General features: G+C 60.2%; 2 protein-coding genes across 2 annotated transcripts; both read right to left on the bottom strand.

Moving 5' to 3' along the window:
* Positions 1-1,419: 1,419 nt before the first annotated feature.
* On the bottom strand, positions 1,420-15,171 carry WDR97 (WD repeat domain 97). Its single transcript, XM_057737028.1, is given in 22 exon segments — positions 1,420-6,860; positions 6,941-7,002; positions 7,098-7,408; positions 7,895-8,057; positions 8,127-8,248; positions 8,318-8,515; positions 8,619-8,813; positions 8,933-9,289; positions 10,279-10,362; positions 10,456-10,581; positions 10,978-11,127; positions 11,286-11,387; positions 11,389-11,444; positions 11,585-11,723; positions 11,814-11,946; positions 12,045-12,447; positions 12,530-12,672; positions 12,743-13,448; positions 13,620-13,741; positions 13,891-14,519; positions 14,701-14,831; positions 15,037-15,171. Coding segments are annotated over 22 exon segments (4,695 nt in total). The 5' UTR covers positions 15,167-15,171; the 3' UTR covers positions 1,420-6,627.
* A 118-nt stretch (positions 15,172-15,289) lies between these two features.
* MAF1 (MAF1 homolog, negative regulator of RNA polymerase III) lies at positions 15,290-18,117 on the bottom strand. Its single transcript, XM_057736886.1, has 8 exons — positions 17,980-18,117; positions 17,113-17,238; positions 16,900-17,028; positions 16,660-16,825; positions 16,406-16,527; positions 16,204-16,323; positions 15,895-16,035; positions 15,290-15,797 (listed from the first exon to the last, which is right to left on the bottom strand). Exons 2-8 carry the CDS (start codon positions 17,193-17,195, stop codon positions 15,776-15,778), a joined length of 783 nt encoding a protein of 260 aa, XP_057592869.1. The 5' UTR covers positions 17,196-17,238; positions 17,980-18,117; the 3' UTR covers positions 15,290-15,775.
* Between the last annotated feature and the right edge of the window lie 440 nt (positions 18,118-18,557).

Below are 18,557 nucleotides of genomic sequence, written 5' to 3'. Positions count from 1 at the left end.
CTATTTCGACCTGTTTCCTTTCTTCTGCTTACTTTGGGTTTAATTTGCTCTTTTTCTAGTTTCTTAAGGTAGAAGCTGAGGTCATTGCTTTGAGACCTTTCTTCTTTTCTAATATAGGGGTTTCCCCCCATTTATTACCTGCCTTATGGATTATTCGTCATGTCCTTTACTTTTACATAGGTTACAAGCCCCTTAATAGATGGATATTATTTTTGTTTCACACTAAGGGCTAGGACGAGGCCTCTAGGGGCAGTGACGCCCAGAAGAGCCATTCACAGGGAACAGTATCCCCCTAAAGTCAGCAGGTTATAAGGCTCAGGAGCTGGGATTTGCCCTGCTTGAGACCCATAGCCTCAATCCCAACCTAAAGTCCCATGGAAATTGAGGAAGAGGGTGGACGAGTTCAAGGAAGTGCCACCTCTCCAAGGCAAGAACCTGCTTGGGACACGCAGACCCTGGCCATAAGAGTTGAAAACCCCTCAAGATATGGAACTAGAATATCCTGGATAATCTAGGTAAATGATGCCCTCTGGTGGGTATTTTAGACTGAGACAAAAATGTGCACCTTCAGGGCTCACTGGGGTCCAGAGGACTAGTGGGCAGGCCTGTGCTTTGACTGGTTCAAGGAAGTGTCTACAGTAATTACCAGGTAGGGAGGCTTAAGTGTTCCTAAAATGAATTAAAAGATCCAAAGCTACTGGAAGTGATTTCAAAGCTAAAGGTACAAGAATTGTACAAAGAACCCTAATATAGCCTTGACCCAGAGACCTCAGTCAAATTTCCAGGTCACCCCAGTAATGACCTTTGTCTCACCTCTTGTGTCCTTCAGGCCCTTGACACAGACCACAGCCAGCTACTGTGTAGCACGTTCTTCTGCATGTCTGGTTGCCTCCTGATTAGGTTCAGGTTGTGCCTTTCTGGCAGGAACACTGGGGGAGACCCTGGGTTCTTTTGCTCCTGTCCCATCAGGTGGCACAGGGTCCGTTTGTCTCAGCGCGGGAGAGGCTTATGTGGATCACATAAGGTGGAGTGGCCCAAGCTTCTTCCCTGTCACGTTACCCTTTTTCTTTCTGTGTTTCGTAAGTATTTTATGGGGAGACACTTTGAGGCTGGGTAAACACTCTGTTCTGCATCCACCTTTCACTCCCTAGGTTTGCAGGTATGGTTTTCCCTCTGAATTAGTTACTACCATGATGGCTGCCAAATGACTGGTTTCTAATTTTATCATTTACTGTAGGGAAAAAGCTTTCTCTTTACCTATCTATGTCAGTGAAGACGCATGGATGCCTAGTTTATTCAAAGAAATATAATACTTTACTCTCATTATTTTGATCCTCAAGTTGTTCTCAATTTGGCCAGTGGAAGCCCTTTCAAAGAGACTTCTGTGTGTTTTTAAAAACAGCTTTATTTTTGATTGAACTTGGTGTACCCCCCCCAAAATAATAAATAAATAAATAAAATTTAAAAAAAAATAGCTTTATTTGAGGGACTTCCCTGGTGGTGCAATGGTTAAGAATCTGCCTGACGGACTCCCAGGTGGCGCAGTGGTAAAGAACCCGCCTGCCAATGCAGGGGACACGGGTTCGAGCCCTGCCCTGGGAAGATTCCACGTGCCTCGGAGCAACTAAGCCCGTGCGCCACAACTATTGAGCCTGTGCTCTGGAACCCATGAGGCACAACTACTGAGCCCATGTGCCACAACTATTGAAGCCCACGCGCCTAGGGCCCGTGCTCCACAAGAGAAGCCACTACAATGAGGAGCCTGCGCACCACAGTGAAGAGTAGCTCCCGCTCACAGCAACTAGAGAAAGCCCGTGTGCAGCAACGAAGACCCAATGCAGCCAATAAATAAATTAAATAAATTTATTTTAAAAAAAAAGAATCTGCCTGCCAATGCAGGGGACACGGGTTTGAGTCCTGGTCTGGGAAGATCCCACATGCTGCAGAGCAACTAAGCCCGTGCACCACAACTACTGAGCCTGAGCTCCAGAGCCCCCGAGCCACAACTAAGCCCACGTGCTGCAACTACTGAAGCCTGTGTGCCCAGAGCCTGCACTCTGCAACAAGAGAAGGCACCACACTGAGAAGCCTGCACACCACAACAAAGAGTAGCTTCCACTCACCACAACTAGAGAAAGCCAACACACAGCAATGAAGACCCAATGCAGCCAAAAAAATAAATATTAAAAAAAAAGAAAAGAAATTCTGATTATTTAAAAAAAAAAAAAAAAAAAGCTTGATTTGAAACCAAACAAGACCCTGTAGGGCCTTCCTGGGGACAGACATCTCCCCCCACCATGCCCCCCACCTCTTACTTGTAGAAGAGCTTTAGTGTCCTAGGCCTTCCCCAAGTTCCAAAGAGCAGATTTAATCAGAGTAGTGAGAAAATGCAGAAAAAAAGGAAAGCGGTCTAGACAAAGTAATAATAGCCATAAAACAAAGTCAAGGACGTTTAGTTCTACTCGAAGGCTACAAACATCCTGAGCCATGTCCCTGAGTGGTTTTGCAGAAACAAAAGCCCCAGCAGGTGGAAGAAGTTAACTGCATGCGGACCACCAGCACTCAGACCCCAGAAAACTGACAGCTGAGATTCCCAAGATACCTGGCACCCTGTTACCCCAGCATCAACCAGTCAGAGAACTATGCGCAAACTGATCACAAGACCCATGACCCCTCCCTCATGCTGCCTTTAAAACCCCTTCCCTGAAAGCCACTGGGGAGTGTGGGTCTTTTGAACGTGAGCGGCCAGTTCTCCTTGATTGGCGCCTGCAGTACGCGCTGTACCCTCCCTCCCCACAGCCCAGTGTCAGTGGATTGCTTTGCTGTGCGTCAGGCATGTGGTCGCAAGCTCCGGTCAGGAACATACTGAGCTATAATTCACGTGCCTTGCAGGTCATCCATTTATATTCGGTGATTTCTGGTTGTTGCATTAACTGTAGTAAGTGGTGTGGAAATACAAAGAGCAGAATTGACCCATTTACCTTTTTTTTTTTTTCAGCCGTGCCACACAGCTGGTGGGATCTTAGTTCCCCAACCAGGGACTTAACTGACCTAGTCAGTAAAAGCATGGAGTCCTAAGCAGTGAACGGCCAGGGAGTTCCCCCATTTGACTATTTCTAAGTGCATGATTAGTGGCATTAATTACACCCACAATGTTGTGCCACTATCACCACTGGGTATTTCCAAAACGTTTTCACCCCCTACAGCAGAAATTGCATAAGCTCCTAACCCCGCCAGGGACCTCTTGGCTATTTTCTGTCTCTATAAAGCCACCTGTTCTAGCTTCTTCAATGGTTACATCTTATGAGGCTATAATACAATGTCCAAACGAAGGTGTGTGTAGTTCCATGCCTCTCTCTCCCTGTGTAGATTCACTGAACCAATATCACAGTCAAAACAGAGACTGTTTCATCACCACAAAGATCTCCCTCCTGCTCTGCCTTCTCCTGCCCATCCTTAACCCTAGGCAACCACTACTCCGCCCTTCACCTCTCTAATTCTGTCACTTCAAGAATGCACTTTAAATGGAATGTTCTGAGATTGGCTTTTTTCACGTAGCATAATTATCTACAGCTTCATCCAGGTTGTGTCAATAATTTGCTCCCTTTTATCGTTGAGAAGTATGCACGGTGTGGGTGTGCCGCCGTCTGGAGCCACTCACCTGTCCAAGGACCTCTGTGTCACTGCCAGTTCGCGGCTGTTACAAATAAAGCTGCTGTAAACACTGGTGCACAGCGTTTTGTGTGGACTGAGTCCTCATCTCTCTGCAATAAACGCGCAGCAGCACGACTGCCGAGTCCTGGTATTCAAGTCACTTTCCACCGTCAGGACCAGTCTCCATTCCCACCTGCATCGGGTGGAAGTGCAGTTGCTCCATATCCTCTCCAGCGTGTGGGGGTGTCGCTCTTTAAATCTGAGCCGTTCTTAATTCACACTTCCCTCACGGTGCTGATGGGGGCATCTTCTCATGCACAAGGCTGCCATCTTCACCTCCTTCAGGAAGAAACGTCTGCTTTGTTTCTGTCCCGTTTTCTGATGAGACTGTCTGGTTTTTACAGTTCATTTTGAAAGTTGCATGTATCTTCTGCATATGTGTCCTTTGCAGATATTTTCTCCCAGTCTGTACATTGTCTTTTCATCTTATTAACACAGCTTTTCACAGAGCAAAAGTTTTAAAATTTGATAAAGTCCAATTTATTGATTTGTTTTCCTTTACATCTGGTGCCTTGGGCATTATGTCTAAGACTCTTCATCGATTGCTAGGTCCAAGAGATTTTTATATTTTCTTCCTAAATTTTTGTAATTTTACCTTTAAAGGCATGATCTGCTTTGAGTTTTGTCTTTATGGTGTCTTTTGCCATGAAAAAAATTCTTTAATCAGCAAATATGTCTGTCTTTTCTAAGTGTTCTAAGTTAATTATTTTTCTAAATTACTTTCTGATATATTTATAGTTTTATTTTCCACATTTCAATCTTCAACTCATCTGAAAATTACTCTTATAAGTCACTTATAAATGATGTGAGGAAGGGTTCCAGCTCTGTTTCTGTCTTCATACACTGTGCTCAGCACTGTTCCTAAAGGCCTTAATCCTCACCGCAGTCCTGTGAGGCGTTGTAGCATAATTATCCACATTTCACTGACCAGAAACTGAGGCTTAGAGAACCTAGGTAACTTGCTTAAGGTCACACTGTCAGGAAGTGGGAAATGATAGATAGATAGATAGATAGATAGATAGATAGGTGATAGATAGATAGGTAGATAGATAGATAATTTGCTATTTCAACATCTTCTATGAGGAATTCCCTGGTGGCGCAGTGGTTAAGAATCTGCCTGCCAATGCTAGGGACATGGGTTCCAGCCCTAGTCTAGGAAGATCCCACATGCCTCGGAGCAACTAAGCCTAAGTGCCACAACTCCTGAAGCCCGCGCGCACGCCTAGAGCCCATGCTCTGTAACAAGAAGCCACCGCAATGAGAAACCCATGCACCGTAAGGAAGAGTAGCCCCTGCTCAGCACAACTAGAGAAAGCCCGCGCGCAGCAACAAACACCCAATGCAGCCAAACAAACAAACAAAAATTTCTATAGTGGAAATCCCATTCTAGCTTTCTGTACGTTTTTATATTGGGTTGTGTGATTTTTGTTTTAATTGTTATTGATTTGTAGAACTTATTTACATATTTTAGAGACAAGCCCTTTTTAGCTACATGTATTTCAAATACCTTTTCCCACTCTGTGGCCTGAGTTTTTTACTCTCTTAATGATATGTTTAGGTTAACAGATTTCCTAATTTTAAAATAATTACATATTAATATGTATTAATAAATATATTAATGTTTTCCTTTATGGTTAGTGGGGGTTTGGACCGGTTTAAACTTTTGCCCTCCTTTTTCATGTTTGTATGCTGGGTTTTTTTGGCCGTGCCACATGGCTTGTGGGATCTTAGTTCCCCAACCAGGGATCGAACCCGAGCCCTTGACAGTAAAAGCATGGAGTCCTAACCACTGGACTGCCAGGGAACTCCCATGTTTGTATTTTTCAAAGCAGTTATTGCTTCTATAATTTAAGACATAGAAACACCAGTAGAAGCAGACTCCCCCGGGTCTCACTGGCCTTGTTTTAGCAGGTGCAGTTCCTTTTACAAAAAGTCACGTCTTTCAGTTTTCTGGACCTGGCACTTCTGGCCCTCCTCGGCCTGGGAAATAGCTGCCCACTCAGCAGTGCCACAACAAAAGCCCCTGCACAGGTGAGGGTTGTGGGAAAGGTGTGGAAGACCACCTTTAACCACAAAGGCACTGAGACGAAACATCTAAAGTCAGAGGCTGAAAATACAGGAAAGAAATCACTGCTCAGGAAACCCAGCAGCAGGATGTAAGAAGCTGGAACAGGCCCTTCACAGAAGCCGTGCTAACAGCCAGTGGGCACATGGCCCCCCGCGTGGTTGGGTCGGTGCCCTCTGAGGTCATGGCAGTTCAGAAGAAGGCTGAGCCCCCAGACCCTGAGCTTCACAGACAAGCTCAGCTTCCTGGTGACTTTTAGGCTGAAAGGTCCAGAGGACACTGCCCCTCCACTGCTTCTCGGATAAAGCACGTGGGGCCCCTTCATCTACTCTTCCCCTTTCCAGCCTAAAGAGAGCAAAGCTCTGACAGACTCCTGGTTTCACCTGCATCAAAGGACTGCAGGTTCCCCCCACACACACCTGCGACCACCCAGACCCTCCCCTCTCCCGTCCCAACCCCACTAATTAACTAAGAAACGTTGGCTAAATGCCTGAGCAGGGACCCACCAGTGCTATGGGTTCCCTCTCTGGGCAGAGAGCCCTCCCCCGAGAACACTCCTCCCACCATGTGCTGATCCCAGCCCAGACCCTGTCCCACCAGGCCCCCAGCTCCTGCCTCACACATGCAACTGGCCACCAGCAGGTTCACAACACACCAGCCAGACCCCCCTGCCCACCTCAGTGACCCCCAAAGGTGAAGGTGGCATCCAGTGTGCTGTCTGGGCCCTCTGGACTTTATTCCAGCCCTGGGTCTCGGCTAGGGGTGAACAGCGGGCTGGAGGGCCGTGTCCTGACTCCACGCTGGAGGGAAGAGGGGAAGACAGCGCCGGGCCAAGGCCACTAACGGGGTCAGCTGTAGCTGTCAGGGTCCGTGTCATCTGGCAGAAAGTAGCGCTGCAGGGCAGGCTGCAGGAGCCGTGGGGGCCGCGGACGGGCGGGCCTGGGCCAGTCAGGGGGGAAAGGCTGCAGCTCCACCCGGGGCAGCGGCAGCTTCAGCCTCCGGATGGCGCCATCCAGCGTGCGGTCCACCCAGAGCCGGTGCAGCATTCGGCCTGGGGGCCAGCAAGACCGGGAGACCTTGGGGTGGGGTCAGTGCTCGGCAGGCACTGGGCTGGGGTGGGGTGGAGAGCAGAGTCCGATTTCTACCCCTGACCCCACTCACCCCCCAGGTTCACGGGAGACCTCTGGACGCTGGCCTCCCGAAGCCGGAGGAGGGAGTCGTGCCTGGAGAGGAAGGAGGCGGGTTTGGCTGGGCCGGGCCCTCAGCCGCCCCCGCAGGCTCTGCCCCAGCGTCGCCCGGAAGCCCGCGGCTGGCTCACCGGGGATCCCGGGGCCGCGGCGGCACCACGCGGGGCCCCTGTGGGGGCGGGGCCGGGGGCGGGCTCTCGGGCGGCTCCTGCCCGGGGCGCCGCTGCCGCCGGCAGAAGACGTTGAGTGCGTCAATGGGCCCCAGGTCCAGCATTTTTGACCGTGACCAGTCCGTCCGCTCCAGAGGCAGGGGCCCATCAGGCGGTGCGGCGGGCGCGGAGGACCGCGAGTGGGCCTCGAGCGAGGGGCGGAAGTGCGTCAGCGTCTCAGACAGTGCACGTCGGCTGCGCCCAAAGCGCATCTGTGCCAGCACGTGCTGCACCTGCAACCCCGGCTCCCCGGGTGAGGCCACCAGTGAGGGCGTCACACAGACATGAACAGTTGCCCCAGAGACCATGGAAATCTGTGCCAGGGCCTCCTTCTAAGGAGGGTGAAGTGTCGAGGTCTCTAAGACCCTGGGCAGCATCTCTGACAACTTGGCTACAGAAGGCGGCACGGTTTCCACCTGAGGGGAGGTGGCCAGTGGACGGTGCACCAGGCCCCAACAGGGAGGCCCGAGAGGTGCTGCCCCTGGCTCCGAGCCTGAGACCCCCCCCCCCCCAGACTCCCTCCTGGGGAGGCGCAGGAAGATCCCGGAGAAGGGGAGGGGGTGGGGGATGGGAGAGGACGGACGAGGCGCAGAGCCAGAGCGGGGCAAGGAGCCCGCTGGCCTCACCTGGCTCTCCCCTCCGGACGTGGGAGAAGCCCGGGCCAGGGGCTCTGAGGGCAGGCGCCCCGCCCCACCCCCCCCAGCCCCGCCCGCCCAGACCTGCAGCTGCTGGATCATTTCCTCCAGCTTCTGGCAGCAGCGCCTGCGCAGGGCAGCCTTGGAATCGAGGTCCGGGCCCTGGACCCAGGTCATCATCTCCTTGAACAAGAAGCCTTGCGGGTCCTGAAGGCCGAGTCCATCCAGTAGCTTCTTAAGCTCTGGCCTGGGACAGGGGTGGGAGGCTGAAGGGCCGCCTCCCGGCAGCGGGGAGGGGGGAGGCGGCGGGACTCACCGGCAGGAGGCTGGCGAGTAGAGGAAGTAGGACATGAGCTCCAGCACCACCTCGCGGGACTCCAGGGAGCAGGCCAGCAGCAGCTGCAGCGCCAGCATCACGAACTGCCGCTGCAACCAGTCCTGAGCGCAGCGGGTTGAGGTCGGTGCCCGAGGCCGGGGAAAGGGCCGGGCGCGGGGTCAGGGGCTCACCTGGAGGCTGGGGGGCTGGTCCAGGTTGAGCAAGCGCAGGAGGATGCCCTGCAGCCGGCTACAGAGATCACTGCTGACATCGGGCAGCAGCCTCAGCAGCGCGTGCAAGATGTGCACGCGGTCTGCCCAGGAGGCCTCGTCCAGCAGGTCCACGAACAGCGAGGCCAGGCCCTCCACCGTGCCCACCTCGGGGTATGCCTGCAGGGACCCCGTGCTGAGGCCTGGCCCCCCGCACCGCATCCCGGTGCTCCAGCCTCCCCTGTACCATACCCGAGCCCGTGCTGCCAGGACGCCCCCAAACCTGCAGGGTGAAGATGGGGAACAGCTTTTTGAACCAGTTCTGGCTGACGAAAAAATGCAGAAACCTAGGAAGATGCCCGCAGCGCTCTTCCCAGAGTGAGCGCCCGTAGTGGAATTGGGTGCAGTGAAGACCGGTCTTGGCCCCAGCGGTGTTCTCGCGGGAGCCCGTGGGCTTCGGGATGAGATTCTCGGAGCTCTAGGGGCAGCGGAAGCAACTGCAGACCGTGCCTCCCCGGGCAGCTCCTGCACCGCAGCCCAACCCAGCCCTGGACGCCCACCTGCACCTCCTGCTCCTCGGACTCCAGCAGCTGGTCAGAGAGCTGCCCATAGGGACTCAGGGAATCCGAGGCCCAGTCCAGATCCAGCTCCTCCTCCTATTCCCCCAACCACCGGATCAGGTTCTGCTGCCACTTGGCGCGGTGCCGCCTGATGCCCCGCGGCAGCCACAGGTCGTCCAGGCTCCTGCCCGACTGCGAGGGGGAGAGCCAGGCCGTGGCCAATGGCGTCTCCGCAGACCACGCCCCGCCCCGCCCCGCCCCTTGCCTTGCTACTGCTCCTGCGCTGGACCCGGGCTCCGAGGCCAAGGCCGCTGACCTCCCCAGGTAGCCACATCTGCTGCAGCACCGCCGAGTTGGGCACACAGCCCGGGAAGTGGATGGGCCGCCGCCCGTACTGCAGATGGAGCACAGCAGGGCATGCTGAGGGCCTGGACTCCTCCTGCCCCGGAGACCACCCTGGAGGGGCACCCCGGCCACCAGCCCAGCTCTGCCTGCGCAATCTCCAAGAGCTGAGCTGGGCTCACACCCCGTGCCCACGACACACAGGAAGAGAGAAATCAGGCGGAAGGACAGGCAGTGTGGTGTCAACTGTGGTCACTGAGGAGAGAAATCTGGGCAATGGCTGGCCTTGGGGAAGCCCTGACACCCACACGGTCTCCACGGAACGCAGCCCCCAGTCCTGAGACATCAATAAGAAGGGGGCAGTAGACAGGACATCCCTGGTGGTCCAGTGGTTAGGACTCCATGCTTTTACTGCCGGGGCCTGGGTTCAATCCCTGGTCGAGGAACTAAGATTCCTCAAGTTGTGCAGTGTGGCCAAAAGAAAAGAAAAAAAGAAAAAGAAAGAAAAGGGAAGGGGGCAGTAAGAGTTTGGGGGGCTACTGCAGGCTTGGTTAGATGGAGTAGCAGTTGGGAGGTTCAGTGACCCACCTGGGAAGGTAAATGCCAGATATTGGGGGGGGGGGGCTGGGCCCGTTTGGGCATCTGTTGGGGGATAGACTGGGACGCCTGGCTCCCGTCGACTTTGCTCCCCTCAAGGGAGGGAACTCTGGTCTCCCAGACAGTCCACAGAGGCCCCACCCACCCAACGCTTTCACAAGGAGTGCTGCAGGTGCGGCCAGCTGGCAGCGGCTCTGGCTTTGCCCAGCACCTGCTCTGGGACCCCTGGCCCCCTGGCAGCCAGTTCCCAGAGCTCGAGGAGTCAGGGTACATGGAGAGCAGCAGCAACCCTGGGCCTCGGGGGGGCGGGGGGCACGCAAGGGGCAGGTGGGTCTGGCTCTCAGGTCAGAGTTGGGCACAGAGGTTTGCAGCAAAGGGAAAACAGGATACATAAGAAGGGCCCCCTGGGAAATGAGTGCCTCTAGGACATCGAGGGGTTCTCACCTTACAGGGCTGAACGGTGGCAGGGAAGAAGCCCCTGAGGTTGGAGAGAAGCTCCTGCGGTCGCCTCTTCAGCAGCAGGGGGATCTGGGGATGGGACAGGGCTCAGAGCCGAGTCTGGACTCCAGCATCCCTGCAGCTCTGCCCTTGGGCGGCAGCCCCACCTCCTGGGCCCCTCACCCTGCGCTGCAGGTGGGAGGACGGTGGATCTGGGGTCACAGGCTTCTCCCTGCGGAGCAGCTCCCACTGCAGCTGCAGGTCCAGGCCGAGGCCCAGTTCGCAGCTCAGGGAGGAGCGGGCCAGCAGCTGGGGCAGAAGGAGGAGTCAGAGGGCGGGAGGCAGGAATCCTGAGGTGAGGGCAGAGTGTGGGAGGGGCGGGAAGCCACACCTGGGAAGCTCTGCTGTGCACTGTCCGGCGGGTGGGAGGGATGGGCAAGGGGACTCAGGGAGGGTGGGCAAAGCAGCGGCCCAGCGGCCCCAGGTCCTGCGGAGGGGGGGCTTCCGCGCCCCCGAGACTGGGGGCATCTCTGGGCAGGGCGCACACGTCCCAGGCCTCTCTCTCTACTGTAAGGGTCATGGCGCAGCACTGCGGGCACTCTCCTCCAGCATACTTGCCCTGGCAGGGAGGGCAGGGCAGACTGGCAGTGTCAGGGCTCAGGGCAGGGGGGCGGGGGGGTGGTGCTGGGGAGGCCCCACACTCACCAGCAGGCCAGGGCCATAGATCAGACGCAGGTAGTTATCAAAGGCCTCCTGGCGCTGTTGCCAGGAGGGTGGGGGCTGGGCTGCTGGACCCACCAACCCCCATCTCAGCTGCTGAAGGTCTTGGTCCCGGGCAACCAGGGCTTCCACGTCCTGGGGTGGGGGTCAGGAGTCAGTCCATTCTTCCTTGAGCCTTACTGCTGGCTGCCCAGATGAGCTCAAGGTTCCCAGGCCTGCCCCAAGGGACGGAAGGGGAGGGGCCTGAGCGCGGGCTGGGGCACTGGGCGGAGAGGGGTCAGGAGCCATCCCACCTCCTCCAACACTGGCTGCTGAGGCGCTGCCGACGGGCCATGGATGACAAACAAGGCTGTGCTGCAGACAGGGAGGGGCACAGGTGGGACACTGGGTGGCATCACCAGTAGGACAGGGCAGAGGCTGGGACGGGGACTCAGGGGTGGGTGGCCAGGCCCCTAGTGGGGAACCAGGAACAGCCAGGAGTGGGAAGGCCGGGACTGGGACGGGCTTGCGACGGGTGGCCAAGGGGCCTAGGAGCCCTGGGGTCTCACGCGGCCAGGCCCTGATCCAGGGGAGCCAGGTCAGCGTAGCCAACGTAGCCTGCCGGCAGACCTGAGGCTGGCCACCCCGCGCAGGCTGGCGAGCCTCTGCAGCTGGGCTGAGGTCAGCGACTCCTGGCTGGTCAGCGGCAGTGGAGGGTCATCCACCGCATCAGGGACGTCCTGGCACAGATTCTGAGCAGAGGAAAGAAGCCCGGGGCCCTGGCCTCGGTGAGGCGTCTGCCCACAGCAGCCCCACCCCACCCACCTGCGCTCCCCACACACCTTAACCAGGTAAGATGTGGGCAGGTAGAGCTGGGGGGCCACCAGGCAAAGGCGGGAGCCCAGGGCCAGCACCAGGTCTCCACTGTTACTGCAGAAGGTCAGGGCCTGAGGAGCACCGTTCAGCTGCAGGAGCCTGAAGGGGTGTACAGGCCAAGAGTCCAGCCCTGCTCCTCGGAGGAGAACACCCAGGCGGCAGCAGAGGTGCACCCCCACCCCCATCCCCGAGCCCACCGCAACAGGCGGTTCTCCACTGTCCAGACGCGGAGCGTGCAGTCCAGGCTGGAACAGGCAAACAGCTTGAGTGCGGGACAGCAGCACAGGCCTGGGGGCCAGGACTCGGGGTCAGGGGCCGCAGCCATCTGGCGGCCTGGGCTTCCCCTCTGCCCTGCCCCCTCACCGGTGATGTGGTCCGTGGGGTCGTCCTGGGGCCGGTGATCATAGCGTGGGCTGCTGCCCAGGCCAAACTGCACCAAGCCGTAGGTGGCACTGTTCGGGTCCTCGAAGCCCACCGTGACGCGCTTCCCGAGGGCGCAGAGCACCGCCGCCGGCTGGCAGCAGGAGAAGGTGCGCAGGAGGCTCAGGCTCTCCTCCGCGTACGGGAAGACGCGCCACATCTTCACCGTCAGGTCTCCCCCTGTGGGGGCGGGGCCACGGTGGGGTCTTTGGGGAGGGAAGGGTGTTTCCGGGCCGGCCGTGGGGGGAGGAGAGGTACCGACCGGAGGACACGATGCTGTTCCAGGTGGACGCAATGGCGGTGACGGGGCCTGGGCCGTGCGCCTCTGTACGGAAGACCGTCTTCGCGGAGCGCAACTCGAGTACGGACAGCGTGCCGTCAGTGTGCCCCACCACGGGCAGGTACCTAGGGGTGACGCAGCCTGTTGGCGCGGGCCCGCCCGCCTGGCCCAGCCCCGGCTGGCTCCGGCACCCACCGGTTCTTGTCCTTCCAGGCCCACGCCACGTCGCCGCGGCCCAGCTCGCCCTTGCACTGGCGCACCATCTCCCAGTTGGCGAGCGCGCCCCTGGGGTCGGTGAGGTGGCTGTAGAGGTGCAGGCAGCAGGGCCGGGGCGCCGGGGGCGGCGGCGGGCACAGGCGGCGCAGCACGCGCATGGGGCAGCGCGCCGCGTTGGCGCACAGCAGGTGCCCGGCGCGCGTCAGCAGCCACAGAGCCTCGCGCGGCAGGCAGTAGGCCACGGCGGACGCGCAGTCCTCGGGCTCCAGCAGAAGCGCGCTCACCGCGCGTCCGCTCGAGACCGACACCAGGTAGACCGAGCCGTCGGCGCAGGCGCACACGAGGCGCGTGGGCAGCGGCGCGGGCGCGGCCGTGGGCGCGGGCAGCGCGGGCGCCACCTGCAGGTGGAGCACCCGCGCCGACAGCTGCGCCAACGGCGAGTAGAGCTCCCGCAGGCGCCACAGCTCCAGGCTGCGGGCGCGCAGGGAGAGCGCGGGCCAGCCAGGGCCGGCGGGGGCCAGCAGGCGGCTCACGGCGTCCCCCTGCTCGTCGCGGCCCCAGCGGCGCAGCGCCACCTCGCCCACCTGCGCCCCTGCCTGCAGGTCCCACGTGCGCAGCGTCCCGTCCTGCGAAGCCGACAGCACCAGGGCCGTGTTGGGGAGCACGGCCACCGCAGTCACCGCGCCTGCGAGAGGGGTGTGGGTCACTCGTGCGCCAGGGACGGAGGGGAGGGGAGCCATTGGTCAGGGTCGTGGCCAGGAGCCAGCGGGTATTCTGTGCCCAAAGCTCTTGAAGGCAGAGGGCCGTGCCAGGGTGGAGGGAGACAGGCCTCGAGAGCCACCGCGGCAGGGCGCACCTGTGTGTCCCACGAACACCATCCGGATCTGCCAGCCGGCCTCCCACACTTTCACCGTGCTGTCCCGGGAAGCCGTCACCACGGCCTCCGCCTCTCTGCAGTACGCCAGGTCGGAGATGGTGCTGCGGGCAAGAGGGGGGCCGGCGGGCTCAGGGCGGCCGCGCGTGTTGGTGTATGTGTGCGCGCGCGCAGGCACCGCTGACACGGCCGGGTTTCCGTTCTCGCCTCAGGATCTGCCCCCCTCCCCAGCCCGTTCCTGGGCCCCCCTCACGTTTTGTGCAGATCCCGACGCACATCTACGAGGGCCCAGGTGTGCAGGTCAAAGGTGAGCACGGCTGAGCCGCAGGCTGCGAAGCAGCGTGGGACGTGATGGGGAGGCAGAGGCCCCAGAGCCAGGCGCGCAAGCGCACCCGAGAGGCTTGGCGGCGGCAGCAGAGGTGACCCGTGGGGAACCAGGCAGCGACCCCCTGAGCGGAACTTCCAGAGCGCCAGGCTGCCGCCTGCCTCCGCCACCAGCAGCAGCCCCGAATCGGGCACCGGCAGGCAGCAGAGGGGCGTGCGGCCCGGCACCCCGCGCTCGCCTGGCTTGCTCAGCCACAGCGGGCTGAGGTCAGCCCTTAGTATGGCCAGCCCCGCTGGGCCCCAGCCCACAAAGCGGCCCCCGGCCCCCAGCGGGCCCGGCACTGCCACCAGCCCTGTAAGCGCCACGGGAGCCAGCAGCTGCCCTTGCGCCCAGCCATCCTCTCTGTACAGGTGCAGGCGGCCCGCGCCGTCCAGCACCACGAAGCGTCCGCCCACGGGGTCCTGGGCTACCGAACACAGCCCGGCTGCCACCTCCAGGCGGCGCAGCGGCTCCAGCCCGTGCGTCAGGCGCGCCGCGCGGAGCTCCGCTCTCTTCTCCTGCGGGCCGGGCCGGGGCCGCAAGTCCGCGGTGAGCTTGGCGGGGCCAGGGCTCGGAGGGAGCCGCCGCGCCCGCCAAGGGGAGTGCCGAGAGGCCCCAGGCTGGGGTCCTGCCGGGGCCCCCAGGGGAAGAGCCCGGCCAGGAAAGACGCCTTGAGGCGATGCCCTGGGCGAGCCGCACCTTTTCCACAAAGGTCTGGAGGCCTGCGCGCAGGAGCAGCCACAGCTGGCGGGCACGGGCGCTCGGGGTCATGTTCTGCCACCGAGAGTTGCTGGTGAAAAGCCGTGGGGCCGGTTCCGAAAACGACGACTCTGCGGACCGGCAGCGGAAGCCCTGTCACAGTGTGGCCGTGGGCCCCAAACCCTGGAGGTCGTGGGCAGCCCAGGGCCCTCCCGAGGGCCTTGCCAGGTTCGGGGGCTGCCTGGGGAGCGCTGCGTCCCCAGAGGACAGAACCTGCGCCTGAGGGAGGCCTGTTGCTAAGCGGGCCGTCTGGGGGCCGCAGCCAGGCCACCTCACCATGCTCTTCCTTGAGCAGTGGCGGGCCTGGGGCAGCGTAGATGTCGGCATCACACAGGCCCAGGTCTGGAATCAGGTGGTCGCCTTGTACTGTAAAGGGCTTGCTAGCATCCAACGCTTCCGACTCCATTTCAGCAGCTGCAAGTGCCAGGCGGCTCAACAGCCCCTAGGACCGTCGCTAGGATACCGGACGCAGCAGGCCCCGCCCTTGACGCAGGCCCCGCCCCCACGCCTCACGAGCCTAGGTCCATACTAAGTCACGGAAACTTTTATTGGAAACAAACCAGCTGCAGCAAAGTGACACTCAGTGCACGCTGCCCGATGGGCAAGGCGGGGGGTACAAGTGGGCGGGTGACCCCTGGGTACCGCTTGCTGGGTCTCCGGCCCTTTGGGCCGGAGTGTGCAGACCCAGGCCTGAGCCCCGCACAAAATACAAAAATAAACTCTTGTGATCCAGCTGCCCCTGCCTGTGTCAGTTCCTTAGGGCAGGGCAGTGGCTCCTCCCACCAGGCCCTGTGCTGTCCAGTCCAGCCACAGTGTGGGCAGCAGGAGCCTGTGGGAGTGGGTGGACATCCACGGGCTAGAGCCAAAGGGCTAGGCAGGTGTGGCCTGGAGTGGCGCTGGTGCTGTGGCAGCGCCAGGGTCTGGCCGGCAGCTGTGGAGGCCCTGGGGCTCCTCAGGTGGGCAGGTCCAGGCACTATTTGAAGCCGGGTGAAGCTAAGACCTCTGCTCCTCCTCGTCACATACAAATCACCGGGACCCTGCGCAAAGGGTGGCGTAGGGTGAGCTCCAGAGGAGCCCACACCCAGGAGACCAGGCGGGGGGACCCCACCCTGCCCTGCACACCCCACCGCACACCTGTCCTCTTCCATGGTGCTGGTCTCCTCGGGGGCGCCCTCGCTGCCTCCACCGCCACTCTCTTCCTCCTCTTCCTCCTCTTCCTCTCCGAGCTCCATGTCCAGCTCGTTGCCTGCCTCCGAGGGAGTGTAGGTGGATCCGCTGGGGGGAATGGAACCCGTCTTAAGACCACCTCACCCCAGCCCGCTGCGGACTCCAGGGAGGATGTCAGGGGAGGACAACGTTAGCAATGAGGTGGGCCAAGCTGGGGAAAAGGTGTGGGGCCAAACAGGGAGGCGAGGGAAGGGAGGTGGACAGGCGCCGGCCAACCTGATAGAGCGGCAGCTGAAGAAAACAATCCGTTTCAGCCGCTTGTTGTAGAAGAAATAGTTGAAGGACCAGAGGCTGCCATCTTCCCCAAAGGGGTCTGAGTCCAAGTCTGGGTTGTAGCTGGGGAGTGTGGGGCGAGATGTGGTGTGAGGTCCCAAGTGCCACACAGACCCAGGACCCACCTGCAGGGATGTCAGCCCACCTGTAGATGTCGCACTCCGCCAGGCAGATCTCCTCATCCACGGCGTTCCACAGCTGCGGCTTCAGGGCCTTGAAGTCCTCCCGGACTGCCGAGAACAGACTGCAGTTGACCGCATTCACCACCTAGGATGGTCACAGTTGGGGCTGACTAGGACCCAGGACAGCAGGCGTGAGCTGAGCTGAGCCACAGTAAGTTAGGGAGGACACCGGGGATGGCTGTAGGCCTGCAGGTCCCTTCCCCAACCCGACTCTCACCCAGCTGAGGCTAGGCTCCCGGCTGAACTCGTGGCTCCGGGCTGTGCTGAAATCATAGTCCGGCCGGAAGGACTCGTTGAGCGTGGCAATCAGGTAGAAGAGGGTCTTGCGGCTGCACTTGTCGCTGAGGGGGCCCTCATCCTCGCCACCCTGGCTCTTACTCAATCTGCACAGAGAGGAGTGTCAGCCAGCATGGCCTGCATGCCAGCACCCCCGTGGGCGGGCCCTGCCGCGACTCACCTGCTGGGGCTAAGGCCCGAGGTCTGGGGCGGGGACAGCGCCTCCAGCACGTGCGGCTGGCCTTCCTGGCAGAACTGCTTGAACATGTGCTTGTCGTCGCCTGCCATCTTACACGAATAGCTCTCTATCCTAGAAGTGCAGGCAGCATCATGGAGCACGCCCAAGCCTGGGCAGGGCCCACGCACGATGCCAGCCCCTGAGTCCCCGCCTCACCTGCCAATGATGTGGGCATCTCCTGTCTCAACAGTCAGCTGCGAGTTGATGGCCTCGAAGCTGGAGTTCTCCAGCAGCTTCATGTCCTCGGGGAGAGGGTCCTGTGCTCCGAGGGGCTACTGCTGCCTGTGGATGGAGATCAGTCCATGGGTATCTGACCCTTGGGGCTCCACCTTCAGCCCTCTTCCCAGTAAATGGCGTTGCTGTAAACAACTCTGGACCCTCCTGCAGCCTGCTCCCAACCCTTGAGCACTGGCGGGAGAAGTGATGAGAGCGGCAATTCCAGGCGGCAGCTCGGCTGCACCTCCTGCACCTCACAGGAGTTCTTGGGCCAGGCGGGGACCCTGCTAACCCTGGGGCTGCTGGCTTAGTCTCTCCCTCAACACTCCCCATCCCGCCAGAAAAGCCCTACCCACCAAAGGGGGCCCTGTGAGCCGTGAAGGGACGTGACTCCTGCAGTCCCCCTCCGGCCGGGTCCCTCGGCCAAGAGTAAGAATCCGCACCCAGGTCGGAACCAGGAAACCTGGGGCTCGGCCCTGCCGTCACCTGGACGCGGCGCTCTTCCCTGTTCTACAGGCTGTTTTCTAGTGAGGGGAGAGGGGAAACTCTTGAGCTCGTCGGTTTTTTCCCGAAAGTACGACAGGGACCGGAGGGAGGCCACACGGCCCCCGAATGACCTGTCAGCTGGTCAGCTAGGACGCCCCAGCGTCGGCCGGGTCTAAGGAGAACCCCAGCCAAGCCGTGCGAACTACAAGTCCCAGGAGGCCGGGCGCCTCGAGATGCGCGCGTGCGCGCCGGCGCGAAGCCTGCTGGGCGATGTAGTTCCGGAGGACCGGAGTCGGCGCCCGGCACAGGGCGTACACCTACCTGCTTGCGCTGCTCTCAATCGGGCCGGACCGGACCGGGTAGGGTCAGGTCGATCGGCGTCGGTGCGGGTGAGTAGGCGGTGCGGGCTCCGGGCAGCGCGGGCTCCTCAGGACAGGAGGGCGGCGCCGCGGCCTCCGCTCGGGCCGCACTGTATCCGGGGGAAGAAGCTCCTCGGCGACGTCCCGTTACTCCCGGCCCTGCCGGCCCATCCGGGATGCCACGGCGACATAGCCTCGCCCCTGCAAGGCTCCCGACTATCGCGACCAACCTGCCCGCCGACCGCCACAGAAGGCCTGAGCCAGCGAGCGAACGACCTCTGCCTCCCCCGGCCGGACAACAACAAGCGTCTGCCAGGCCCGGCCCCACGCGTCTGAATGGCCCGCTCCAGCTGCCGGGGCCTGGAGCTCGCAGAGCCATTGGGGGCGATACCCGCCGCTCAGTCCTGCCTTCCACTTCTACTGGCTGTGGCGCCTGTCCGTCATCTTCTCGGGCGTGCAAACCCACCTCCTCCCCTGGCGCTCATTGGTCACGGCCCCTCGCGGCCCCGCCCCCGGTGGCTGCCTGGGTTCCTGGGAGAG

The sequence above is a fragment of the Hippopotamus amphibius genome, chromosome 5 (assembly GCF_030028045.1).
Source record: "Hippopotamus amphibius kiboko isolate mHipAmp2 chromosome 5, mHipAmp2.hap2, whole genome shotgun sequence".
NCBI lineage: Eukaryota > Metazoa > Chordata > Mammalia > Artiodactyla > Hippopotamidae > Hippopotamus > Hippopotamus amphibius.
This window is presented reverse-complemented; position numbering and strand designations above follow the sequence as displayed.